At 44.6% G+C, this 26,051-nt stretch overlaps 2 protein-coding genes across 21 annotated transcripts; one reads left to right on the top strand and one right to left on the bottom strand.

Moving 5' to 3' along the window:
* The first annotated feature begins 320 nt into the window (after positions 1 to 320).
* PDZD11 (PDZ domain containing 11) lies at positions 321 to 25,030 on the top strand. 11 transcript variants are annotated; one of them, XR_002152598.3, is made up of 10 exons: positions 321 to 450; positions 1,166 to 1,265; positions 1,715 to 1,798; positions 2,071 to 2,127; positions 2,424 to 2,522; positions 2,989 to 3,049; positions 20,593 to 20,697; positions 21,638 to 21,786; positions 23,870 to 23,910; positions 24,674 to 25,025. XR_002152598.3 is itself a non-coding variant. In XM_019823932.3 (9 exons), the coding sequence occupies exons 2-8, from the start codon at positions 1,179 to 1,181 to the stop codon at positions 21,742 to 21,744; spliced, it is 600 nt and encodes a 199-aa protein (XP_019679491.1). In that variant the 5' UTR covers positions 321 to 450; positions 1,166 to 1,178; the 3' UTR covers positions 21,745 to 21,786; positions 24,674 to 25,024. The 11 variants fall into 11 exon arrangements, 7 of the variants coding, with proteins under 7 accessions (XP_019679491.1, XP_011290088.1, XP_011290092.1 ...); XR_002152599.3 differs by having other exon boundaries at positions 359 to 462; positions 24,674 to 25,030; XR_002152600.3 differs by having other exon boundaries at positions 389 to 482; positions 24,674 to 25,030.
* ARR3 (arrestin 3) lies at positions 8,757 to 22,708 on the bottom strand. Of its 10 annotated transcripts, none has more exons than XM_019823921.3 (18): positions 22,323 to 22,703; positions 21,619 to 21,680; positions 21,348 to 21,385; positions 21,044 to 21,074; positions 20,649 to 20,709; positions 20,405 to 20,449; positions 14,217 to 14,416; positions 14,031 to 14,090; positions 13,783 to 13,850; positions 13,005 to 13,140; positions 12,731 to 12,815; positions 12,396 to 12,468; positions 11,861 to 11,998; positions 10,205 to 10,300; positions 9,944 to 9,967; positions 9,719 to 9,771; positions 9,434 to 9,443; positions 8,757 to 8,925 (listed from the first exon to the last, which is right to left on the bottom strand). In XM_019823921.3, the coding sequence occupies exons 2-18, from the start codon at positions 21,619 to 21,621 to the stop codon at positions 8,829 to 8,831; spliced, it is 1,218 nt and encodes a 405-aa protein (XP_019679480.1). In that variant the 5' UTR covers positions 21,622 to 21,680; positions 22,323 to 22,703; the 3' UTR covers positions 8,757 to 8,828. The 10 variants fall into 10 exon arrangements, with proteins under 10 accessions (XP_019679480.1, XP_019679487.1, XP_011290096.1 ...); XM_019823928.2 differs by having other exon boundaries at positions 10,237 to 10,300; positions 22,323 to 22,702; XM_011291794.3 differs by having other exon boundaries at positions 10,205 to 10,288; positions 22,323 to 22,453.
* Positions 25,031 to 26,051: the final 1,021 nt, after the last annotated feature.

The raw sequence follows: 26,051 nt of genomic DNA, 5'->3' as shown, positions 1-26,051 counted from the left end.
CAGGAAAGTCACTGTCCCTCAGACAGGGCAGCCCGTCAGCCCGACACTCTGAAGCGAGCGAAGTGGAGTCTAAAATGAAAAGGAAAGCCCCCGGCGGAGATGACGACAAAGAACCAAAGCCCCACGGTACCAGGAAAGGCAGATCCTGAGCTAAGGTGTGCCCCCTTCACTCACCAAACTAAACGTCCCTTCCCCGATCTCCCGCCGCCCTATCTCAGCCGGAGCTTTAACCGCCAAGTTTCAAATCGGTCCCTGAGACGCCAGCCAATCGAAGCACAGACAGCTTGCGGGCACAGCACACACGTCGGCGCGCGCAGGAAGACGCGTTGGGAAGGGGCGGGCCTGCGCGCCGCACCCTGATCCCGCCCTTTGCGACCCATCTGAGCATCCGCTTCCGGCTTCCAGAGTGAATTGGCGGCGAGCGGAGGCTGAAGTCCCGGAGGCCTGCGGGTGGGTGAAGTGGTACGGCGTTTGCGCGTCGTGTGCGTGAGACTCAGGCAGGATGCGGGGCGGGGACCTGGGAGGTGGCTGGTGATGAAGGAAGGCTCGATCTGGGGACCCCCACCATTACTGATCACATGTAGAGAATGTGGGGGCGGTGCCCTGCCCCGAGCCCCTGTGGACAGTTGGAGTCAGCCCTCCCTTGGACTCCGAGAATAGACAGATCTTTTTAGATGCTCCCGATTTCCTGTTCTCTAGAATGAAGATGGTAACATTTATTTGCAGTATTGTTGTGAGAAAGGAGATCATCTCTATGGATTACCTAACCAGTTGCTTGGCATCCAGATCTTAAGCAAAATTAAAAGTTTTCTTCCATCTTTTTTCTTCTTTCTATCTCTCAATCTTTATCACTTAGAAGTGGGCTGAGTGCATAGACCAACAGCCTTGGGACGGATTTGAAGCTTTTTTTTTTAATGTTTATTCGTTTCTGAGAACAAGAGAGAGCACAAGCGGGGGAGGAGCAGAGACAGAGAGAGGGAGACACAGAATCCGAAGCAGGCTCCAGGCTCTGAGCTGTCAGCACAGAGCCCAACGCGGGGCTCGAACTCAAACCATGAGGTCGTGATCTGAGCCAAAGTGGGAAGCTTAATTGACTGAGACACCCAAGTGCCCCTGCTTTTTGAACCGTTTTTATCAGCTTTGAGTCACCCTTCCTTCCATTCAGGGCTTTGCTGGAGATGGACAGCCGGATTCCTTATGATGACTACCCGGTGGTTTTCCTGCCTGCTTATGAGAATCCCCCGGCATGGATTCCTCCTCATGAGGTGGGAATGCTTGAGTAGGGGGTTTATCCCTTTGGGCATGAGATGATATATGAAAGGCAGGATGCTGGGGTTAGAAAAAAGCTCAGTGGAGAGTGAATTCTAGCCTTTGTTGTAGCCAGGGGACCCAGAAGTTGGATTCTGAGCAACTGGGCCCATTGGGGACTTCTTATGTTATTGTCCTGTCACAGTTCATTCACACCAGAGAATTCTGGAAATTCAGAGCCTTAGTTTCTATCTTGTCAAGGTAAAGAGATGGGGAGCTACTGGGCTGTTGACATTTCCCTGTGCTATCCATCTACCCATTTAGACAGTGTTATCTGTTTTACTTAAAACTGAGTCCATGACCACACCTTTTCCTGACTTCAGGGTGATACATTTATATTCAAGATGAAGGTGAGTGTAAAATCTAAGGCTGGTAGTAAGATTTCTGTGGTTGCTATGTCTTGCAGAGGGTATACCACCCAGACTACAACAATGAGTTGACCCAGTTTCTTCCCCGAATCGTCACACTGAAGAAGCCCCCTGGAGCTCAGGTGAGCTTATGGAACAGTTGAGTCTTATTCCAGGCTAGCTCTGTCTGTACCAGGCCCAGAAGTTGACAGTGGTTGAGGAGATGGATGGTAAATCTGGTAGGGAGGTAAGGAAACTTTCTAATGGGCAGAAAATCTGAGATACCACTTCCACAACTTCGACTTCTCTCTGAGGAAGGAACACGTAAGCCGAGCTATCATGTATAGTTACGCTATTAGATGTTTTTGTGTTTGTGGTCTATATTGAGTCACCTCTCCTTTTTGTGCCCTTACAGTTGGGATTTAATATCCGAGGAGGAAAGGCCTCCCAGCTAGGCATCTTTATCTCCAAGGTATGTGTGCCTGGTAAGCGACCATATTGCTACTTCCCTTTGTTAAAGTTATCAGAATGCAGAATCCTGATGTCCTAAAGCCTGGGAGAAGGATGATTCAGTAGACTTACAGAAGGTGCATAATGGGGACACCCTTTCCCATTTAAAACTTCTCACCCAGCAAACCCTCTGTTTCCCTACACTGTCACACACACAAAAACAATAGCACCTTACATTTGAAGAGCACTTAATTTTAATTACAGCCTTTGAAATGATGTCACCTCAATCTTACATATTCTCTCCTTACCAACAAACAGGTAATTCCTGACTCTGATGCACATCGAGCAGGACTTCAGGAAGGGGACCAAGTCCTAGCTGTGAATGATGTGGATTTCCAAGATATTGAGCACAGCAAGGTGAGCACAGCATTTGTGCTGTGGTGAGGCAAGAAGCCATCCCCAGTAGGAAGGTTGGACAGGATTAGACTGATCTGTAACTTGATCAGAAGGAAGCTCTGCTGGGGTGCCTGGGTGGCTCAGTCGGTTAAGCATCCGACTTCGGCATGGGTCGTGATATCGCGGTTCGTGAGTTTGAGCCCTGTGTTGGGTTCTGTGCAGACAGTGTGGAGCCTGCTTGGGATTCTTTTCTCTCTCTCTCTCTCTCTCTCTCTCTCTCTCTCTCTCTCTACCCATCTCCTACTCACGCTTTCTCTCTCTTAAAATAAATAAACTTTTAAAAAAGGAAGGAATCTCTGCTGATGAAGTATACTAGGAAGAAGCAGCTATTAGTGACCCAGAAGGTTGGAGTGGCCAACTTTCTCCTGTTATGATACTGTCCTGGGTCATATCTCTTCATTTGTACAAGCTGCTGTGTTCCTTCCAGGCTGTTGAGATACTGAAGACAGCCCGCGAAATCAGCATGCGTGTCCGCTTCTTTCCTTACAGTAAGTGCCACTCTCTTTTTTACTTACCTGGCAGGGCCCTGGGTAGGAACTCTTTAAATGCTGATTACTAAAGGCCCCACAAGTTGGGGAAGGGGACTTGGGAGCTCAGGCCTATAAATAACCTACTCGTTCCTTCCTTTCCTTTCTTCTTTTCCTCAGATTATCATCGCCAAAAAGAGAGGACTGTGCACTAGAGAGTTGCAGCCCATAGCCCTCCACATTGAATCTTCTAGGATAAGCTGACTAGGCCTCAGGGAAGCCTCTTGGGAAACTGTAGTCTTGGCCCCACCCTGGCAGAGCAGAGTGGGGAGGATGGGGACACAATGACGCCCTGCCCCAAACCAGCTAGCCATCTGCATTACCCAAACTGTATTGCAGTTTTTGTTCCCTAGTGTTCCAGATAAGCTTCATTCCCTGAAAGAAGGATGATGATACCTAGGTATAGCCTGTGGAGAATCCCACTAGAAAAGGCAACTGACATTTATTGAATACCATGTGCGAGACAATTATGCATAAGTCATATCGTTTTCATTAGCATATAGAAACCAAAAGAAAAAAGAATCTCGGGGGCCTTCCACCCCATCTACCTGGCCATCTCATCCCATCCTTGCACTACCAGTCTCATACACTCTGGAGATTCCCTGGGACTGTTCCCCCTGCCCCATCCTCTGCCAAAAAAAGTAAAAGGCAATGCTGAGGAAATGCTGGTTTGACTTTTGGATGATACTGACTGGGTTTGCAATGCTATTGAGTCCAAAACAAAAGTTCTTCCAAAGAGAGGAAAACCAATGCAAGTAACAGCAACACTATACCTACTTCACAAACATCTCTATCTGGCCAGTCCATTAGAGAGGCCCGGAAACCTTACCTTCAGTGTAACTGAGGAATGGTATAGGGTTAGGGGTACTGGAGGAAGCAGCACCCCTTCCCTCTTGAGCTTTGGACGTTTCTCTGCTGAGGATGGTATTAATGTCATTATCTTCTCCTTCCCCAGATTCTTGGATCTGGTACACAAATGAAGGGGGAGGTTTGGATGCATTGCTTTCAGGGACAGCAGTAAGAAATTGGTTCCCAATTTCCACCTTGTAGGTTGAATGGTACTGTTGACCTCCTTGTCTTCTTTACTCCAGCCCCCAAATAACCTGCCATGTTCTTTGTTGCCAGTCCGTTGTTAGAGATTCCAGGCCACACCTTATGCCGTTTCCGTTGGCATGTTTAAAATACCCATTCAGAACAAAGTTTTCTAATGAGATATGGGGTGAAGTACCCCATAATGAAAGTCCCAAATTTGCCTTGAAAGAAGCCTGGGAAGCTTAATTATGTATTTCCAGGCCCTTCCCTTGGGAGTGATTTTTGTTGATCTGAGGTGGAACTTGGAAATCTGAATTTTTAAATCTTCAAATATGGAAACAGTCCTAAATAGTGTATCTCTATGAGGAGTTTCTGGCTTGTTCTATAAATCCCATCTCAGCTTTACTATGCGCTATTGTCAAGTAGCAACATTCTAATGAGTAGAACTGAAGGTAGAATTATTAGCTGTCTGCTTCCTCCGAAATCCCACTCCTAGTCTATGCTCCTATTTGCTGTGCTGCCCCCCAGTGGCCATCTGAAAAACTGGAGGCTCAGATACTTGCACAAAGGCATATTGGCTGAGTGAGTCTACTGAATGTTGAGGTCCAAGACTCTCCCTGACTCTCTCTGTGGTGAATGGGTTTTTTTTTTTACCGTTTATTTATTTTTGAGAGAAAGAGACAGAGCATGAGTGGGAGAGGGGCAGAGAGAGAAGGAGACACAGAACTGGAAGCAGGCTCCAGGCTCTGAGCTGTCAGCGCAGAGCCCAACATGGGGCTCAAACTCACCAGCGGTGAGAAAATGACCTGAGCTGAAGTCGGACGCTTAACCAACTGAGCCATCCAGGTGCCTCTGTGGTGAACAGGTTTTAAGACAACTCATCTAAGAAGTGTGGTAAACGTGGTAAAAAGTCCCAGCAAGGTGCCATGAGCCTAAGAGGCAAAAAGCCTTCTGCCCTAAATTGGTTCTCACTTTGAGATACTTGGAATGGTTCTTTGTTGGTACACTAGCATGATGTAGTTGCATTGTAAAGGTACAGGTATAGTGTGGAGAAGACATGAGCAATAACAGGCTGAGGCAAAAGGACCAGTCATTTATTGAGGGTGTAGATAAGAAAACAGTGGGGAATGAACTGTATTGGCCTTTGAGGTATCCCAGCTGTTGTAGACCTGCATCCCCTATAGATATCTTTGAGCAGTAAGAGAAAGTAAGGTGGGGTTCCTGGGCCCTGCAAGAACTTTCCACCCCATAGCTGCAAGAAGCAGTCAAGAAAGAATGATAGCATTTTCAGGGGTTTTGTTTTGTTTTAATTTTAGAGAAAGAGAGAGCATGAGCGGGGGAAATGGGAGAGAGGAAGAGAGAGAGAATCTCAAGCAGGCTTCATGCTCAGCGTGGAGCCTGATGTGGGGCTTGATCCCATAACACTGGGATCATGACCGTAGCTAAAATCAAGAGTAGGACGCTCAACCGACTGAACCACCAAGGCACCATTCAGGGTTTGTTGTGCTCCTAAGTTCAGGAATTGTATGAAAGCTTAGTAAGTATCCAGGTATTTAAACTGTAAGTATGAGGGGCAGGGATGGATTACTGGGAAGCCCAAATGCAATAAATTAATCAAATTAGGCAGAGACTAAGTTATGAAAAGGAGCAATAGATTTTGATGCCTGACTCCATGGAGGGCTCCAGTTGGATTTCAACCACTGAGGTGTGTGTTAAGGTAAGAGTAATGTGACTGGGGTCAAATCTCAACTATTCCCAGGGAAGCTGCTAGGAGACCCAGAAGAGGAATTCTGATCTTAAATCTGTTGCTTGAAGGCAAACCAGGGAGCTACTTTTGGTTAGTCCCATTTTCCCTTAAATAGTCAGGCCTGGCAATCAATTCAGCAAAGGGTTTGCCTTCTCTGCTTTATACTCCCTGTCCCAGCAAAGCTGGGAGAAAGGATACTCCTCTTCCTTCAGTGGAAATGAATTCTAGATAGGAGGGCAGAAGCCATGTGCTAGAATAGCTATGTGTGTGTATGTGAAAATCCAGGTTCAGAGACAATCCCAGGACTTTGTACTGCATGATGGGAAAATGACCCTTATACCAACCCCAGGATAGGACAAGCCAAGGTTATCCAAAAGAGTAAGCAGTGGGGGGGGGGGGGGGGGGGGGGGGGGGGGGGGGGGGTTAGCTAGAGCTAAGAGTGCAACAGAAATATTATAAAGGGAAATGGGTATTACATATTTTACGTTGTTACCAGTTTTGGCACTGGTGTCAAACATCCCATTGAGGTCTCTGGATTTTTCCTTCCCATTGTCTGCAGAGATTTGTCTGGACAAATGAGAACTGATGTAAGGGACCAGATAGCAGTAAGTGGTAACTCAAAGTGGATACGGATAGATCCTTCTGAGGTATAATGATGCCTCCCCAGGACAGGAACCATAGAAGCCTTCAACCCATCATCTTTCTGGTCCCTGAAACTGGTAACTCCTTCCATGTCAATACAGCACAGTAGACCCTCCCCATAGAGATGGAACCCTAGGTGTGCCAGAAGTTGTAGTTATACCTTACCTTTTGTTGTTCAGATCAATGTTAGCCACTAACACGATGATGATGTCATCATCTCTTTCTGTGCATACATCTTGTACCCACTTATGTGTCTCCTTTAAAGCATTGATGTCTACAAGACTGTTGCGGAGAGTTGAAACACTTAGTAAAGGTTTAGAGAGAATAATGTTCTTGCACTTCCACTCTGCTAGTCTTACCTTCCTATTGTTTCCCTCAATCCCTTTTTCAAATAAAACATGCCATAACAGTCGTGATGTCCTAGACAGCCACAGCCATAGTCGAACCATGTATGTAGCTAGGAATTTAGGCTTCAAGAGCACTCCTGTCCAGCTGTGTCCCATAGCAGCAGCTGAACCTGCATAAGAAAATGTCTAGAAAGGAAAGACACTTGCTTTTTAAAGGCTAGAACTTAATAAAGGAAAAATAAAAAGAACCAAGGGAACAAGGTCCCTTAAAGGTGGCTGCTATGGCCACAAACCAAGTGGCCTACCATCCTTGCACAGGTCTAATCTCAATATACTGTTTTGATTAAGGAAGACCCTATAGAGCAGCAGATTTAAGGATTCAAAGTCTCTTGGATTTTGTTACAGGTGGAGATTAGATGAAGGCAGAGAAAACAAAGCAGGGTTTGGTAATTTGGGGAAGCTTCATATTTTTCTTCCCCTTAATTTTTTTAAGTTTATTTTTTAAGAGAGATACAGAGCGCATGAGTGGGAGAGGGGCAGAGAGAGAATCCCAAGCAAGCTTTGAGCTGTCAGTGCAGAGCTGGACGTGGGCCTCTAACCCATGAAACAAGATCATGACCTGAGCCAAAGTCAAGAGCAGGATGCTTAATCAACTAAGCCACACAGATGCCCCTTGTCTTCCCCTTCTTTATCCACAGATAATCTAGGCTGGTGCTACTCTACTGTTATGAATAGGCGTAAGAGGTTGAGGTTAGTGGTATGAGAGTAAACATTCACTATTTGTCCTCCCAAGTACTTGATCTTAGACAGGAAATCAATTCCAATGATTGTCTGCAAATGAGAATCAGATACTCCACCCCTCTACTTCCAATACCAGGTAGTCTCAGAACCAGAAGTGGAGAATGGCCCTTGAGAAGGTTGTCCTGGCTCAGCTTCTCAGTGCTTACAATAGATAACTGAGAAGATTCCCTAGGTGAACTGGCTGAGGAGTAGGCAAAAATGTATTGTGTGAGGGGCACCTGGGTGGCTCAGTCGGTTAGGCTTCCGACTTCAGCTCAGGTCAGGATCTCACAGTTGGAGCCCCACATCTGGCTCTGTACTGACAGCTCAGACCCTGGAGCCTGCTTGAGACTTTTGTCTTCCTGTCTCCGTCCCAACCCCACTTGCGCTCTCTCTCTGTCTCTAGAAATAAATAAACATTTAAAAATGTATTGAGTGATGCCTTGGTGGTGAGCTCACCTGGCAGGCGCAGTTGAAGCTGTATGTAGTACATGCCCCTAGTGGGGAGGATGAGCGGTATCCTCCCCACTGTGTGGTAGGTAAGTAGGCCAACCATCACCCTGAGCCAGGAGGAGGAAATTGGTTTCCCTGACTCTCCCCCACGCTCCATACCGTACAGTACCGTCACACCTCTCGATCTCCAAAGCCCAACCAGATACCCCCCTCCCTTCTCTGCTCCCCCAGATTTGTGCAGAGACTGTCTCAGTGGTTTCCAGGAGAAGCCTCTGGCTTCCCTGTGGGCCTCGCCTGCGAGGGTGGTGAGAGAGATCATACAGCGCTCTCAGTCCAACCGCTGGTCTTTGCCTTAGGCGCTGCCTAGGGCCTGGGAGCATGGCCACGCCCACAGCTCTTGCGGCTCAGGGCTCCGGGAGTAGAGGTCGGTGATCACCAGTGAGGTAGTAGGGTGCTGCAGTGGTAGCGCTGGGGTAGGGATGGCCAGGGCCCTGAGGGAGAATTGAAGGACCCACGGAGGGTGGGTAGCCTTGGCAGAGGAAAGTCGGGGGTCTTTTAGGGGAAAAGCACACGCTACCGAGTAACCTACTCACTGACAGGGGCAGAAAGTGCTGTTCTCTAGTGCCGTTACCCTCCCGGAGAAGGAAATACCAAAGATATCGCCAGGTATGTCTTGGACAAGCTGATTTATTAGAGCGTTACAGTAGGGCTCCCACACAGAGGCACCAGAGCTTGGTGCTCAGCTTCCCTCATCCCCCTCCGCCGCCAAAGCCTCCTGGCTCTCCTCCCCACGGTGCTCCTGACGAGCGAACTCCTCGATGACTATGTCCTCAGAGCTTGCAAAGCAGAAGAATGGAATGGAGGGTTAGGAACAACTTGTTGGGCATCGTCCACGTTCACTCCTTTTTTGTGATCCCTTCCCTGCTTCCCAGCTCAGATCCTCAGCCCCCTCTCCAGAGCTAACCACTCTAGCTTGTTTCCCTAAGTTCCCTCCCCAACCTTCCAAACACAAAAGTCCCTCCCCACCCACCCTCTAGAGCGCTGGAGGGGAAATAAAAATGGAGGGTCAGAAGGAAGGAAGGGATCGAAGAAGTAAGGGCGAGGGGGTGGGGGAGGAAAAAGAAAAAAGGAAAGGATGAGGGGGGAAGGACGATTCTGAAAAGAGCAAGGGGTGGAGGGCGTATGAAAAGCACTGAACTATGACACGAAGCTAGACCATATGTTTGCACTGCACAGTATTGAAAGCAACACTCCAGGGAAGCTTTTTAACATTTCCATCGTCATAAAATGGAGGGTGGCAATGGGGAAAGGGGGATGGGGCATCCAGGCCTCACATTACCTTACCTAGCACCCTCTGTAGCAAGCATGGAGTGGGGAGAGGAAAATGGAGTTGAAGCTGATGTGGGGTTCTTCAGTAGAGTGAAGAAGTGTTTCTCTTCCCCCTCCTTTTTTAACCCTCTCCTCTCTACCCCCCCCAACACACACACACACCCTGAAAACCTAGGAACCCAACCTGCCTATTGCTATATAGTCTCTACCCAAACTGCCAGTCCTTGATTCAAGAGATCAGAACTGCTTGGTCCCCAACACTCAGGACCACCACTCCTATGAGTCCCACCCATCACTCACCATGTGATGGCTTTGGATGCATCAGGATCAGGGGCAGCTCCACACCAACATCGCTGGGAGGATTCCAAGGGAGAGTTATGGATCTCCCCCAAGGCAACTCTCTGAACCTCCCTCCCTCAGTTTTCTGGTCCTGGGATGTCCTCAGACACTCCCTTGGCACTCTTTTAGTCTCCCATTCTTGCCCCCAGGCCCCTCTCCCCATGGCTTCCCCATAGCATCTCTTACCTGGTGATCAGGTCGCCTAGGATGCTGAGGGTAGAATGACACCCTAAAATTAGCAGCTGGAAATGAAAGTGGCAACCTAGGTTTACCGGGGGATAAGGGATCAAAAGGCCGACCCAGCCGCAGAATGGGCTTCCAGAAGGGAAGGTGGCTTGCTCACTGAGCTCACAGGTTTGGGAAACTGGTCTGGGGAACAGCTTGATTGGCTCCCCACAAAGGTGGCTCCCCAGCCCCTGCCTAGACAGACCCTGACCCCTCACTCACCCTCCACCAGACACCATCAAGTTGACTCTCACTTTGTAGGACACCAGGATCCCCAGCAGCTCCTTGTTCATTCCAGGTTGAAGACTGGAATGAAGACTGGTGGTAGTATTCGTTTTTGTGTGTTTGTTAAGCGGGGGGGGGGGGGGGGGGGGGGGGGGGGGGGGGGGGGGCGTAATTTATTCAGTCCCTCAGTCCCTTCCTGTGCACCTTTTCTAACAGGCCTCCCATGCTCTAATCTCTCCTACTCATGGAAATCACATTTCTGCTCCTTCCATCCAGTTTTACCATGTCACCCTCTGCTCAAGAACCAACATCTCTGAATATAACTACTTTCTGCTTGGCTTTCACGACCCTTAACAAACGGGCCCCACTCAGCCTCTTTAACCTTTTCTGCCCTAACTCCCTAACACCTGGGATACAAGCTGAGCAGACCCAACCTCTCTCCATACTCAGAACATGCCATGCAGATTCCCACCTTTCTGGCCTTTGCCCATGCTGTGTTCCCAATCTGGAATGCTCTTTCCTTCCTCTGTTGCTATCTAGATCCTGCGCATGCCTTAATATCTAGCTCATTTAGTCTTCTCCGGGAAGCCCACTCCAGCTATGGTGTCTTCTTTTAACTTCTGTTGAATTTCTAATCTGAGCCATGTGTGCTATCATTTAACCTTTCGATTGCTTTTGCATTCCTCTTTGTTCCCCATCTGGGCCATAAATTGACTGAAGGCAGAGCATATCTAAAACTTCTATATATCCTCCCATATTACCTAGCATAGGAATGAGCATGTAACAGGTACTCAGTGAAAGCTCACTGATTGGAAAGTAAGACACAGAAAACTGTATGATATTGGGAAAGTCTCTTCATGGCTCTGGAATACTGATCCTTTATCTATAAAATAATGCTGTTTGGATGATTTCTAAGGGTCGGTCTAGCAATGACAATCTATAGTTATAAGATTGATAAGGCATGGAGAGGGGCAGGGGATGATGAGCACTTGTCAGATGGTGGCAGATGGCTTTTGGTGGAAGACACATCTAACCCTAGGGCTTCTAAAGGTATAGGGCCAAATGAATAATTGGATAGAATTCTATCAATTCCTATTATATCATTCTCCTTCTTTGGCCCTTTTCCTCCTTCATTTCTCAGCTCCTAGCCTTTTCACTCCATTTCTGTCTTCACTAGAGAGTAGCCACTCTAGAGATCATGGCGCTACAGCCAGATGACACATAGTAGAATCCTTTCCAACTCTGCCACTTATTAGCTGTGCAAGTTTGGACAAGTCCTTTCGTCTCTCTGAGCCTCAGGGTCCTTAAGTGTAAAATAGAATAAGAACACATATCCAGCCTACTTTAATGGGATTCTTACAAAGATATAGTATATATATAAGACTTTGTGAGCTGTGAAATATTAGACAACACAAAGAATTTTCCTCTCTTTCCTTTCTTGCTGTCTGTGACCTAAGCCTGGCATTGGTCCCATGGACATTATTTAGCTTATTCTTGGCCCTCAAGCCTGCAGGGATCTCTGAACACTGGCCTAGAGCCACTTAAAAAGAAATAGGTAGACTTCATTGCAGGTGAAACCTCAGAACTGTATACATGGCATGCAGAATGGGTCACAGATAGAAAATGGAGGCTGGTAATTACATTTGAGCTTACATTGTGCTAGAGGCCAGATTAGTATCACCATGCTTGAGTTTGCCATCCAGTGCCAGGCCCTGTTTCTGGCAGTTGGCAGCCAGGAGTGGGGTTACTGCGAAGCTCTTAGAGAAGTTGGAGTTAGCAGCTATAGTCTCCCTTTAAAAGGAGAAGAAGAAAAGAACTTAGACTAGGCTTGCCAATTACATGTACTTTCATTCCCAAGAGTATCTTGCACAATTCCACAAACCTACTGGAGTATCCAGGAGAGCTGGCATGCCTGACTGTGCAGAGGGGGAACAATTTGCTCTGGTGGGAAATCCTTATGCCCTTGACCTCTCTCAGCATTTTGATGGTCCTGTTATGGGTATCCTCCCTCTAGTTCTCCTGGGAATCCCTCCCTTTCTCTACATCAGCCCTCACGTTGACCTTCCTCAGTCCTGGGCTCTTACCCTCTTCCTTCTTTCCTGAACCCCCTTCTTTGCTTCCAGTCCCTGACCCTTTTCCCACCAACCCACCCCTTGGCTCTCTGACCCCAGCCCCAGTGCCAGCTCACGTGAACTCCTGAATGAACACGGTCTTGGTGTACTTGTCTAGGGAATACAGGACAACGTCTGTGATCTGGTCGACTGAACAGCCAGGAAAAGCACATGACTATAATCAGTTAGTCATCCTCAAGGTCCCAACTCACCACCCTCAGATGTGACCTTATTCATGGCTACACTATGCATGATGTACTAAGATATGCTTATGGACAAAGATATGTATTTTGATAAGCCTTCATTAAAGGGAAAGTCTAGATAAATGCAGCCTGGATAGGTGAGGCAGGATTTTGGAAAAAAGATGTGTGGATTATGGACCAGGTGCAGAGGGATAGGAAAAGAAACTCACCTGAAATCTTGATTTTTTTGATGACCTTGTTGGTGCAGTTGTTGATAGAAACATTGACAGAGATGGGTTTGCCATGGTAGTGAACCTGGAGCAGGAGGAGAGGCTCATCATGAGGTTGGAGGGAGAACACCCAGATCAAGACCTAGAATTCTGTTTCCTTAGCACTATTGCCACCCTGGCTTCCATCTCTGTCTACCCAAGTAGGAAATCAGTGAAGAATCAGGGTTTCAGAGGGCTTGCAGGGTAGGGGGTAGGAAGTGGGGGGGTCACAAACCTCCCTGTCCATCCAGGCCTGGAGTTGTAGGGGCTGAGATGACAAAAGGAAGTGGCGGACGGTCTGGGCACAGGGACCAGGGCCTGGTTCCAGGGGTGCAAACTGTACTTTTCGAACCACCAGCCGCACAGAGTCTCTGAAGAGAGGCCAAGAGGTCAGCCAGAACATCTCTGGGACTCATAGAGCTCCATGCCAACCCCATGGCCCATTCCTGGCTTGGGGTTGGGGTGGAGGTGAGGTAAAACCTCCCTCAGAGAATTCCAGTAGACCCTCAGTGTTGACATCTAGACCGTGGGTCAGCAGACTATGGCTCACTGGCCAAATCTGACCTGTTTTTGTATAGCCCAAGGCTGAGAACGGTGATTGCACTTTTAAATGGTTGAAAAAAAATCAAAAGAATGATAATATTTCATGGCATGTGGAAATCATATAAAATTCAAATTTTAGTGTCTATAAATAAAGTATCAGAAGACAGCCCGGCTCATTCATTTACATACTATCTATGGCTGCCTTTCACACTCCAATGGCAGAGTTGAGTAGTTGTAACAGAAACAGAAACCATAGGGCTCAAAAAGCCTAAGCGTTTATTTTTTGGCCCTTTACAGAAAAGTCAGTTTACTGCCCTGGAGCAAAGAAGAGAAGTCAGAGGGGGATCGGAGCTGGACATCTGAGTTGGTGGCGATGGTACTATGGAGGTTAGAAGCTGGGCTGTTTCTGTCCTGAGATCAAGATCTGTTTCCTGGCACAGGCAGGGACTCTGGAGAGGACCAAAGACTACCTCTTGGAGATTTTCTCCTCCACGTTTTCAGCACAGAAGCTCTTCACTTCAAAGTCAATCCCACAGGCCTGCAAAGGTGAAGGGGCCAAGAGAACTCACTTCTAACACTGCCTATCCTTTCCTCTTGGGTCTATAAGGAAATGCCTGACCCCATCCCTTAGCTGTCCATTTTGCCAGTCTTTTTCATTTGTCCCTCTGTCCTTCATCCTAGCACTGACTATCCCTCTTTCTCAGAACCCAGACCTCACCTTTCCCGCATCTTCGGGACCTGGCTGCAGTGTCACCGAACAGGGCAGGTTAACAACCATCTAGGGGATCAGAAGGAGGTCAGCAAACAGAAGAAATAGGGATCCCCCCCCCCACTTTGTTTTCCTTCTGTAGCTTCCTCTCTTAACATTCCCTGGAAACCTTGCCCAGGATTTGGGGGCCAGTACCTGCAGGGTAAAGGGGTAGGCATTGTCCCCCAACTTTTGCAGCAGTCGCTCCTGTAGTACTGTGAGGGGCCCCTGGGTGCTGGTGGGCTCAGGTGGGAACACTTGCTGCACCTGTACATACAGATCTTTGCGGAATGTCAGACCGATCACGTCCAAGTCATCATGGCCATAGCGAAAGGCACATGTCAACATGACAAACACTGCAGGCAAAGGAGGAAAAGAGAGTGAACTGTCATGCCTGAGGGAGAAAGGAAGTTCTTAAATGGCTCATAGGAAGACATGGAGAGACAATGTAGTATGATTGAAACCATATGGCCATGAAGAAAAGGATAAATACATTTGACTACAGTAAATTTTCAAACTTCTTTTCATTAAGAGTCTTTATAAATACTGAAACAAGCAAAAGCCTGGGAGAAAATATTTGCAACATATATAACAAACAAAAGTTTAGCATTCCTAACCTGAAACTAATGTAACACTGTGTGTCAACTATACTTCAATAAAAAAGCTTCACATTTGTGATACATAAAGAACTCCCTCAAATCAATAATTGAAAAATACCAATATAGGAGTGTGCAAAGAATATGAATAAGCTCTTTGCAGAAGCACAAAATAGAATGGCCGATAAGACAGGAAAACATGTCCAGTCTCATCAGTAATCAGATAAATGCAAACTAAAACCACAATAAGATAACATTTCACACACATAAGACTGTGAAAAAATTTGAAAGTCTGCCAATACGAAGTGTTGGTGAACAAGTGGAGCAACAGGAGTTCATTGCACACTCCTGGTCTGAGTATATATTAGTACAACAACTTTGGAAAACTGGCACTATCCAGTAAAACTCAATCTGCTTGTATATTATGACCTAAGAAGAATTTAGAGGAACTCTTGCTCATATTTATGAGGAGATACATATGAGAATGTATTTGCATCAGTATTTGCCATAGCATAAAATCGGAAATAATTTCAATATCTATCAATCAGTCAATGAAAGAATGGGTAATACAGTTATGGTGTGTTCCTATAATAGAATGCTAAGCTGAGCTTAAAATAAGTGAACTAGCACTCCATGTATTAACGTGGGTAAGTCTCAAAAACTATTGAGTATAAAAAAAAAGCTAGTTTCAGAATGATATGCATAATCTGATATTGTGTATATAAAGTTTAAAAGCATGTAGAGCAATCGAGCAATACCAGAGCTTCTCACAGATACATAACTATTAAGTAGAAGTATAGGAACATCAGAGGAATAATAAACACCAAATGCGAGATAGTGATTCCCGGGGAGGAGGAGAGGAGGACGGAGGAGAGGAGGAAGGGGAATGGGATTAAGGAAGGACACATGGGAGACCAGTTTCTGTAGTTCTTTTTTAAAGCTAGGTGGTGGGTACAGGGTATTTATTACATAATTCTAGGGTCAGACTATCTGGGCTTGAATATGACTTGTACAAATCCCTTGAGTTCTCTGAGCCTCAGTTATTTCACCTGTCAATAACAGGATTGCACTACAAGCTCTCCATATGTTCTTTAGCCTTTGCAACAATCCTCTGAGGTATTATTATCTCTGCTTTACAGGTAGAGACAATGAGCTCAGAGCCATTAAGTGACAGCCCAGGATTTCAACCCAGGCCTTTTGACTCCAATGCCCACGCTTGTGCATGCCCAATCTAACTCATAGGAATTAATGTGAGGAGTTGATGTATGAGAAATCACTTTGGAAATTGTAATTATAGATTTGAATGATGATGATGATCATGGGAATATTGGCAGAAATTGAACAGTTATAAGTGAACTCATGCTTTGCAGCTGATGCCTAAAATTAGGGGAAAATAGCTGCTTCAATGAACTATGAGGGCTTCAATGAAGAGTGGGATGGGGTACAGAGGGCTACCTGTCCAAGGACAGGGTGATAGAGATTGAGGGAAGAAAAGATGTAAAACAGGGGTTTGGAATCTTACTTCTATCAGGAGCCCTGACCCAAAGGAAAGAAAACTACCAACAGCCACACACTAGTAGAAAGCAACTTAATTCAGTATTTTTAAGAGATCAAAATATCTACTGAACAGCCAGATTATCTGCTTCTAAAATTAAGCACAAGGAAAAGGAATCTATATTCAAAAGATACAATGAGGACTGAGAGTAATGATAATGGTAGCGTTTATAAGGACTGGGGCAATGGGCAGTCTCATGTACTGCAGGAGGGAGAGTCAGTTGATAAACAATTGATTTTGTAAGGCAGTTTGGCAGTAGAAATCTTTAAAAATGTCTGAATGCCCTTCGGCCATTGTTTTCTTCTCTAGGCATTTAATCTAAAGAAATGATTGGACCAATACAAAGGACATATATATGTTTGTGTACACACACACACACACACACACATACACACACACGAAGTATATATTTTACAGGGTTATTTATAATGGCAAAAAATGTCCAATGATTGAAGGTTGGCTAAATATATTATGGTACCCCCCATGCAATACATTGACATAGGTGAAAAAGAAGATTAGAAAATATTTATAATATAGTCTATTAAATAAAAATATAGCTATTTTTGCACGGAAACTATGAATGAATAGGAGCTAAAATATTATTAGTGATAATCTTTGAGTGACAGGATTGCAGTCTCTTTTTACTTCATCTGTACTTTTTAATTTTTCTACAATGGAGACATACTTAACAATTTTCAAAAGATATGACAAATTCCCCCCTTGGTTGTCAATTACAGCCAATTAAAGAGGGAGAGAAAGTGGGGCACCTGAGTGGCTCAGTTAGTTAAGCGTCTGAGTTCAGCTCAGGTCACGATCTTGCGATTTGTGGGTTCGAGCTCTGCATCAGGCTCTGTGTTGACAGCTCAGAGCCTGGAGCCTGCTTCGGATTCTGTGTCTCCCCCTCTCTCTGCTCCTCTCCACCTTGCACTCTGTCTCGCGCTCTCTCTCTCTCTCTCTCTCTCTCTCTCGAAAGGAAATAAACATTAAAAAAAAATTTAAAAAGAGGGAGAGAAAGAAAAGGAAAAGGAAAGAAGGAAAAAAGGAAAGGAAAAGACAGAGAAGATGAGAAGGAGAGGAAAAGAGGTGGCTGGAAGGAAGCGTGGGGAGGGAGGAAATGAAGATGAGGAATAAGACAGAAAAAGATCAGGAGGGGTGAGGCAGAAGGTATGTATGTAATAGCCCGAGGTGAGGGCGGTAAGCAGATGAATTGTTATTGGCACATCCCCCTGTTTGCAAGTGGGGAGGGCATCACCCCCCTCATCCTTCCTGGTTCTTCAACAGTTTAGGATCATCCTTTTTTCGTGCTAGAAAATAGCTTGTTTTCATTTTTAAAAATTCAACATCTATTCTAAAGTTACTTATGTTTGGGTTTATTTTACAAATAATACGTATTAATTGTGTGAAAATCAGAAACTACAAACAAAAAAATCAAAGCTCTGCCATCATACATTATATTCCAGAGATAACTGCTGTTAATATCTCTTGCACTTGTGGGGTGCCTGGGTGGCTCAGTCAGTAGTGTCTGACTTCTGCTCAGGTCATGATCTCATGGTTTGTGGGTTCAAGCCCCATGTCAGACTCTGCACTGACAGCTCAGAGCCTGGAGCCTGTTTGGATTCTGTGTCTCCTCTATCTGCTCCTCCCCCACTCTTACTCTGCCTGTCTCTCTCTCAAAAATAAAAAAATTAAAAAAATTCTTGTACTTGGTTCCCAAATTTGTTTCTATAATTAAACATAAGGGTACCTTAGCTATTTATGACTTCTTCCTCATTGCCTTTTTGAAATTGAAGTTTTTACCTGAGATCATTGTAGATTCACATGCAGTTGTAAGAAATAATACAGAGAGATCCCACATAGATTTTTGATAAACAACATATCTTTCACACAAGCACATATGCTGCCCTACCACTGGCCTTTATCACTCAGTAGTACAGTGTAAGCATGTTTTACATCAACAAATGGAACTTGATAGAAAAAAATGTCAGAAAATGTGATGCAAATATGGGGCACCTGGGTGGCTCAGTCGGTTAAGCATCCGACTCTTGATTTCGGCTCAGGTGATGATCTCACAGTTTCGTGGGTTTCAGCATGTCGGGCTCTGTGCTGATTCTGCAGAGCCTGCTTGGGATTCTCTCTCTCTATATTTATCTCTCTGGCCCTCCCCAGCTCGTGCTCTGTCTCTCTCAAAATGAATACATAAACTTAAATTATTAAAAAAAAAATATGATGCAGATAAAATTATCTTCAAAAAAGTAGAAAAAACATAAAATAGCTAAGGAACAAACTTAAGAAATATACACAACTTCGGGCGCCTGGGTGGCTCAGTCAGTTGGGTTGCGGACTTAGGCTCAGGTCACGATCTCACGGTTTTAGAGTTTGAGCCCTGGGTCAGGCTCTGTGCTGAAAGCTCAGAGCTGGGAGCCTGCCTCGGATTCTGTGTCTCCCTCTCTCTCTGCTCCTCTCCTGCTTGTGCTCTCTCTCTCTCTCTCTCTCTCTCTCTCTCTCTCTCTCTCTCTCTCTCTCTCAGAAATGAATAAACATTAAAAAAGAGAAATATACACAGCTTAAATGAATAATAATGTAAAACTCTACTAAAGGACATAAAAATGATGCAAATAAAAGGAAAAAAACACATCTTATTTCTAGATCAACATGTATTTTTTAAACTAAACATTTCTTCCTGTAGGTTATTCTGAAGATGTGCTAGGAATGTGAAAAATGACTTAGGTTTTAGAAATACAGAGTAATTGAGAGTCTTACACAAGTTGGTTAATTTACTGGTTATTCCCCAGAATTCCTCTGATATTTAAAACTGGCTGAACTGGGGCACCTGGGTGGCTCAGTCGGTTAAGCGGCCGACTTCGGCTCAGGTCATGATCTCGCGGTCCGTGAGTTCGAGCCCCACGTCGGGCTCTGTGCTGACAGCTCAGAGCCTGGAGCCTGTTTCAGATTCTGTGTCTCCTTCTCTCTGACCCTCCCCTGTTCATGCTCTGTCTCTCCCTGTCTCAAAACTAAATAAAACGTTAAAAAAAAAAATTAAAAAAAAAAAAAACTGGCTGAACTGCTTATCCACACTGTTTGTTTGTTTATTATGTTTGTTTATTTTTCAGAGAGAGAAGGAGTGAGGGAGAGGCAGAGAGACAGAGAATCCCTAGTGGCTTTGTCCACACTGTCAGCATTGAGCCCAATGCAGGGGCCAGCGCACACAAACCATGAAATCATGACCTGAGCTGTGCTTACCTGACTGAGCCACCTAGGTGCCCCTATCTCATAATATCTTAAAGGTTATGTTTGAACTAGTATTCATCAATTTGTTCTGAGCTTTTTTCAAGTCAAACCCAATTTTCAATCTAATTGGATCAAAGAGTAAAAATTATTTTAAAAAGAAATGAGAAAATATTTCAATGGAATCTTGATCTATAGTACTGTGGCCATAGTAATGTCTCTTGTTGTTACTTGCTAGAGTTATTGTTTTCTCTGTTTCTTGGGATTTTTTTTTAACAGAAAAGATAGGGGGTTTCCTTCCACAGAAGAGGTGGGAAGATAATACCAGAAGTTGCAAAATGGCAATATGAGGGTCATATCCAGCCTAAGAAAAAATAACATTTTTTGATCTATCCAGGCCTTTAAAAATCTTTTAGTTAGTTGCCAACATTTGAAAATTAGGAAATTTGCATAAAAATATGGATTTCTGGAATACTGGATATTTCCATAGCCAGTGTATGCCCATGTTCATTTTAACAATGAAGCAATAGTACTGCTGACAATAATAAAGAAAATCAGAAATTTTAGAAAGAAACTATTTTAAGTCCAGCACACATGTCAATTCTGTGTAATTTTGAAAAATAAGATTTTATTTCTGGTTTAGAAATCTATTTCTATTTCTATTTTGAATATTACTTGGGGAAGAGGTACCATCATCTGTTTAGGATTTGGGCCTCTGAAGGTCTTATTCTGAGCTTTATTTCCAGTTCTTTTCCAACAATCAGAAAATTTGGCCACACTGGGCAAAAATCCCCAGTTGTTAGCCCCCACCAGATGAGGCATCCACAGTTCCAACCACTTTTTGGTTTTCTTATACCCCTCTAGTCTACTTGCCCAGTCTACTCACTCAGGTTACTTGTCTGGTGTGTGTGTGACATTTCAGTTGGGGGTCCCTGGCACATACAAAGGCCAAAAGAATTTTTACTTACTCTTTCGACCTTTTAAGTAATCAGGATCAACCAGGACTACACCATCTGTGTAGAGAAGGAAAAACAGCACCCTGGTCAGGAAAAATCCTTAGACTATGAAACAGAATCAATCTCTGAAATACTTCCTCCCATTTTTCCCTTTAATCGGCCTTATCTTCTGCACGCCCCTCTTTTTGTCTTTCTTTTAGTCCCTGGCTCCCATTCCCCTTCTTCCAAGGATCGTTCCCTCTTTGGACTCACTGACCAATGGGATCCACCATGTCCACATGGTCCACGAAGTCCCGTTTCCCCAGGTAGATGGCAAGCTGTTGTGGAACAACTCTGCATGTTATTCTCTTAGTCATCTTTTTTGTTTGTTTGTTTTATTTTATTTTTGAGAGACAGAATGCAAGTTGGGGAGGGGCAGAGAGAGAGGGGGACAGAGGATCTGAAGTGAGTGAGCTCTGTGAGCCCGATGCAGAGCCCAAACTCATGAGCTGTGAGATCATGACCTGAGCCAAAGTCAGATGCTCAACCAACTGAGCCACCCACGCGCCCCCCATAATCATCTTTGAGTGGATTTCCCCCTGAGACCTTGAAGGATGTACCCAACTATCCCTTTTGCCCCCTCATTTCCCCAGCTAGGCCAGGTTCTCTCACCTTCCCATTGGAGCAGGTCTTCTTATACACCCTATAAAAAGAAAATCAGGAAGAAAATAGGGATGGTCATTGGGAGAGAAGGGAAGAGAAGAAGGGAGAGAAAAGAAAGGGAAGTGGGGGAGAAAAAGGGAAATGTTCCTAGGATTAGAAGAGGCCCAAGGAACATGAAATGGTGCAAATTGGAGTAGAATTCAAGCTATAAGTTGGGGAAAAGTTGGAGACTCCACTACCCCAAAGGCAAATACTTGGATTTGGGTAGGGGACAAGTCACAGAATCAGAGAATTAGAAGGAGTTCTTACTTACCTTGACATGTTGGCCATGGAGTTGATGTTGAGCCTTTTCTGAGAAGAGGGAAAGAGGAGGAAGGCTCATTCATTTGGTCCCTATTCTTGCCCCACTCTGGGATACCATCCAGACACACCTAGTGTGGTGTAACCTTTCCTCCTTAAATACATGCCTCACCACCATCAAGTGCCCTATATTCTCCCTCCTGCCAAGGTTATTTATTCAGTCATACTCTCACCCACCCAGACACTGGGGGAAAAAAAACAATTTTTACAAATTGTTGACTAACCATATTGCCTATTCTCCAGAAGGAGCAAGGCTTCCTGGGATAGCTGGAGCACTCTTGAGCACCTTCATTGAGAAGAAACTTGTCTGGAAGGGGGCTCAAGAGAGGCCTCCATCCAGACAAGTATGAGGAAAATTCGACTGGATGAGGCTGGACATCACCTAACACACAGTAGGTGTCAAGATATGTTTGTTAGATACATGAATAAATGAATGAATGAATGAAGAAAAATGGATTCTGTCTGCTTTTGCTCCTGCAGTGGATTCTGAGCCTGAGTTCACCTCATGGTGGCCTTAACTCTCAGCTAAGAGAGGAGAAAGGTGTGGGAGAGAAGGGGTTGGTGTCCTCATGCTCTTGGCAGAAACTTCCATGGAGGTTGAAAGCCTTCCTTGAATCTGTTCATCACTCTCTTCACCTTTCCCTAATTTTCCCAGTCTTATCCCCATCCACGTCCCCAGGTGCTAGGCCTTGGAGTAGGGACCCTGAGAGAGAGGGAGATGTCTGTCTAGTGCTTCTCTTTGATGCATATTAGGTATGGCCTGAGGGGTGAGCTTAAGGGAGATTCCAGAGGTCTCTCACAGGGTTTTCAGCCCAAGTGCCTGCTAGCTGTGTCAAGAAAAGTGCTCCTTGATATATTAATGGGGATGCTAAAGGCAAGGGATATGGGACCTAGTACAGGCTAGAAATAGAGGACTTTGGACTGTTACCTTGGGAGAGAGATGAAGCTCACATCCGTCTCCAGGTCTGGTTGCTATGCTCGCCTCCTCAGCCTCTTATACTTAAGGTCCTTTGAGTTTAGATTGGTGGGGGTCAGCGAAGAAGAATAGAGTTATGGGAGGGGGGCATAAAATACTTCTTTATAAATAGCTCAGGTGCCAAGAATTTGGAAAGCAGATTAAAGACTAAAAGATTAGTGGCTAAAGATTAGCAAGTTCTTGCTGCTGGGACAAGGTGGGGGTAGGTGTTGAATCTGGTGTTAAAGTCAGGGGAACTTGTGAAGAAGAACTACAGAGTTTTGGCTTTATGAGGCATTGAACCTGAGGACTGGGATCAGAGGGGAGTCAGAGACATTAAAGGAAAAGCATGGTGAGGGATAGAAATAGGAGGACTCAAAGTATAGGCCTTTGTGATTCTGAAAGGAGAGTGTTGTGTCACACACTAGTGTTTCTGTATCTCTTGATCAGTTATTATAGGCCACACAAAAGCCAAAAGTTTGGGAAAGAGTGCCCCTTTCCCAGCCCCACACCACGTGGGACTTAGGACTCTTGAAGCATACTGTTCAGAAGCCTTGATTATCCCAGCTTATGTGCACAGCAGGAGTCAATCTCCTGTAAGTGGGGGTGGTGATTGGGGAGGGGAGGTTGAGTGTATTGAGCTGTGTGTGCACATGTTTGTGAGCCTTGAACTTTTCTTGTTGGAGAGGAAGGTATCAAAAGATTCTTGGCCCAGGAGCAGGTTCTCCGGAAAGGATGTTGCATGTGGAGGGAATAGGCAATTGACATTTGTATCACCCCCACCTAACGTAAACCTTCCCCCTCAGTTTTTGAGTCTCCCCAATCCAACTAAGTCCGTGTTATACGCTCTAAGCAGCTTCACTTGCCTCGTATGACCACTCGTGGAATTAGAGATATTTCTGTCCTACAGCTGCCAGGACCCCCATAGTGGCAGCAGCAATAGTAATCTTCCTTTCTTGGCTGTCCTTCTCATAGGGGCCAGGTCCAGGCTTTGTGGACATAGAGAATGTAGAGACAGAACCTCCAAACTCTGGGGATACAGGACCCTACCCTGCCTCCACCTCCCCATAGAGTTGGCTGGTCTTCAGTATCTATCCATAGATGCCAGCCCTCAACCCTCATTCCTCAGGGGATGGCTATGGCTGTGGCTCAGAGGGCTGGGCCTTCCCTGCCTCCTTCTCCTTACTGTGGCTGCTGACAGCTGACAGCTGTCCCATATTCCTTTTGTACAGCTAACTATGTTAGCCTTTGCCATTTCTTGCCAGTATATGACCCGGGGGCTTGTATTTTAGTTGCTGTTACTCTGCCCTTCTCAGGGATTTTCAGTTAGAGGCAGAAGCCCAGACTCTGCAGGGACCATAGTGGGACTGAAACTAATGCTGGACATACAGGAGAGTTATGTACTTGCCAAAGTTGGTGTCTGTGGGGAAGGCAAAACTTCAGAATGAATGTACTTTTGGACTAGCCTTCAGCTTATTTTTGTCTCCAGACCCACACTTGAAGCTTTTCCCCTCTTTCAGCTCAGATCCATGGTCCTCTCAGCAGGAAGAGAGTAGATCTGGTAGGTCTTTAATTCATTACTATGATTGAACTTAAATCATTATCTCTTTTCTGGGAGTATGTGCATTGCTTGACTGAGGTATAATTTACAAACAGAAAATTACACAAATCATAATGGCACAGCTTGATATATTTGTATTTACTGTGGTAGGCTAAATTATAGACCCCAAAGGTATACAGTCCTAATCCCTGGAACCTATGAATGTTACCTTATGTGGCAAAAGGGACTTTGCAGGCATGATTAAATTAAGAGTCTTGAGATGATTATTCTGCATCATCTAGGTGGGCCCTAAATTTAACCACTAGTATTTTTAAAGAGGGAAAATTCTGTTTCCGTCTATAGCTTCTCTGTAGCTAGAAGGAGATTGGGCTACCTAAACAAGGCAATATGAGAACTGAAGCAAGATGCTATGTTATTGGCTTTGAAAATGGAGGAAGGGGCCACAGTCAAGGAATGCAGCTCTCGAGGGACAAGGGCATGGATTCAAACCCGTAGTCTCTTATGGTCACAAGGTGGCTGTTGCTGTTCAGGTGTAGCCTGGCTGACAACTTGATTTTGGCCCAATGAAACTGATTTTGGATTTCTTACCTCCAGAACTGTAAGAGTAAGTACTTTTTTTAAGCCACCAAGTCTATGGTAAATTGTTCTACAGCATCAATAGGAAACTAATATACCTGTGTGTACATGCATGTAACCATTACCTGGGTCAAGATATATAAAACATTTCCATCTCCCCCCAAAATTCCCTTGTGTCTCTTTACAGTTTGTAGTCTCCAAAAGAATTATCACCAGCTTCATTTTGATCAAGACTATTTGCATTTTCTAGTAGGATTTATTCCTGGGCTTCCAAGGTGGTTCAATATTTGCAAATCAACCAACATGATACACCACATTAAGAAAAGAAAGGATAAGAACCATATGATCCTTTCAATAGATTCAGAAAAAGCATTTGACAAAGTACAACACCCATTCATGTTAAAAAAAAAACCCTCAACAAACTAGGGTTAAAGGAAACATATCTCAATATAACAAAGGCTATATATGAAAAACCCACAGCTAATATCATCCTCAAAGGGGAAAAACTGAGAGCTTGTCCTCTATGGTTAGGAACAAGACAGGAATGTTCACTCTCACCACTGTTATTTAACATAGTACTGGAATTTCTAGCCACAATCGAAAACACAAAGAAATAAAAAGTATCCAAATTGGCAAGGAAGAAGTCAAACTTTCACTATTTGCAGATGACATGATACTCTATATAGAAAATCCAAAAATTCCACCAAAAAATTGCTAGAACTGATACACAAATTCAGTAAAGTTGCGGAATACACAATCAATGTACAGAAATCTCTTGCATTTCTTTACACCAATAATGAAGCAGCAGAAAGAGAAATCAAGAAATCAATCCCATTTACAATTGCACCAAAAACCATGAGATGCCTAGGAATAAATCTAACCAAAGAGATAGAAGACCTGTCCTCTGAAAACTATAAAACACTGATGAAAGAAATTGATGACACAAAGAAATAGAAAAACATCTCATGCTCATGGATTGGAAGAACAAATGTTGCTAAACTGTCTGTACTACCCAAAGCAATCTACACATTTAATGCAATCCCTATCAAAATACCACCAGCATATTTCACGGAGCTAGAACAAACAATCCTAAAATTTGTATGGAATCACAGAAGACCCCAAGTAGCCAAAGCAGTCTTGGAAAAGAAAAGCAAAGGTGGAGGCATCATAATTTCAGACTTCAAGTTATATTTCAGAGCTGTAGTAATCAAAACACCATGGTACTGGCATAAAAATAGACACATAGATCAATGGAACAGAATAGAAAACGCAGAAATGAACCCACAACTATATGGTCAATTAATCTTCGACAAAGCAGGAATGAATATCCAAAGGGAAAAAGATAGTCTCTTCAACAAATGGTGTTGGGAAAACTGGACAGCAACGTGCAAAAGAATGAAACTGGACCACTTCTTACACCATACACAAAAATAAATTCAAAATGGATGAAAGATTTAAATATGAGGCAGGAAACCATTAAAATCCTAGATGAGAACACAGGCAGTAAGTAACCTGTTTGACATTGGCGATAGCAGCTTCTTACTAGATACATCTCCCGAGGCAAG

This window comes from Felis catus, chromosome X, assembly GCF_018350175.1.
Source record: "Felis catus isolate Fca126 chromosome X, F.catus_Fca126_mat1.0, whole genome shotgun sequence".
Classification (NCBI taxonomy): Eukaryota; Metazoa; Chordata; class Mammalia; order Carnivora; family Felidae; genus Felis; species Felis catus.
This window is presented reverse-complemented; position numbering and strand designations above follow the sequence as displayed.

Coding starts and splice junctions, on each gene's coding strand:
- PDZD11 (XM_019823932.3), top strand. CDS start 1,179: ATGGACAGCCGGATTCCTTATGATGACTACCCGGTGGTTTTCCTGCCT. Junction 1,266..1,714: donor CATGGATTCCTCCTCATGAG/GTGGGAATGCTT, acceptor TATGTCTTGCAG/AGGGTATACCACCCAGACTA. Junction 2,128..2,423: donor TAGGCATCTTTATCTCCAAG/GTATGTGTGCCT, acceptor ACCAACAAACAG/GTAATTCCTGACTCTGATGC.
- ARR3 (XM_019823921.3), bottom strand. Junction 12,816..13,004: donor AGGCCTGGATGGACAGGGAG/GTTTGTGACCCC, acceptor CTCCTGCTCCAG/GTTCACTACCATGGCAAACC. Junction 10,301..11,860: donor AATCTGGCCTCTAGCACAAT/GTAAGCTCAAAT, acceptor TACTACCACCAG/TCTTCATTCCAGTCTTCAAC.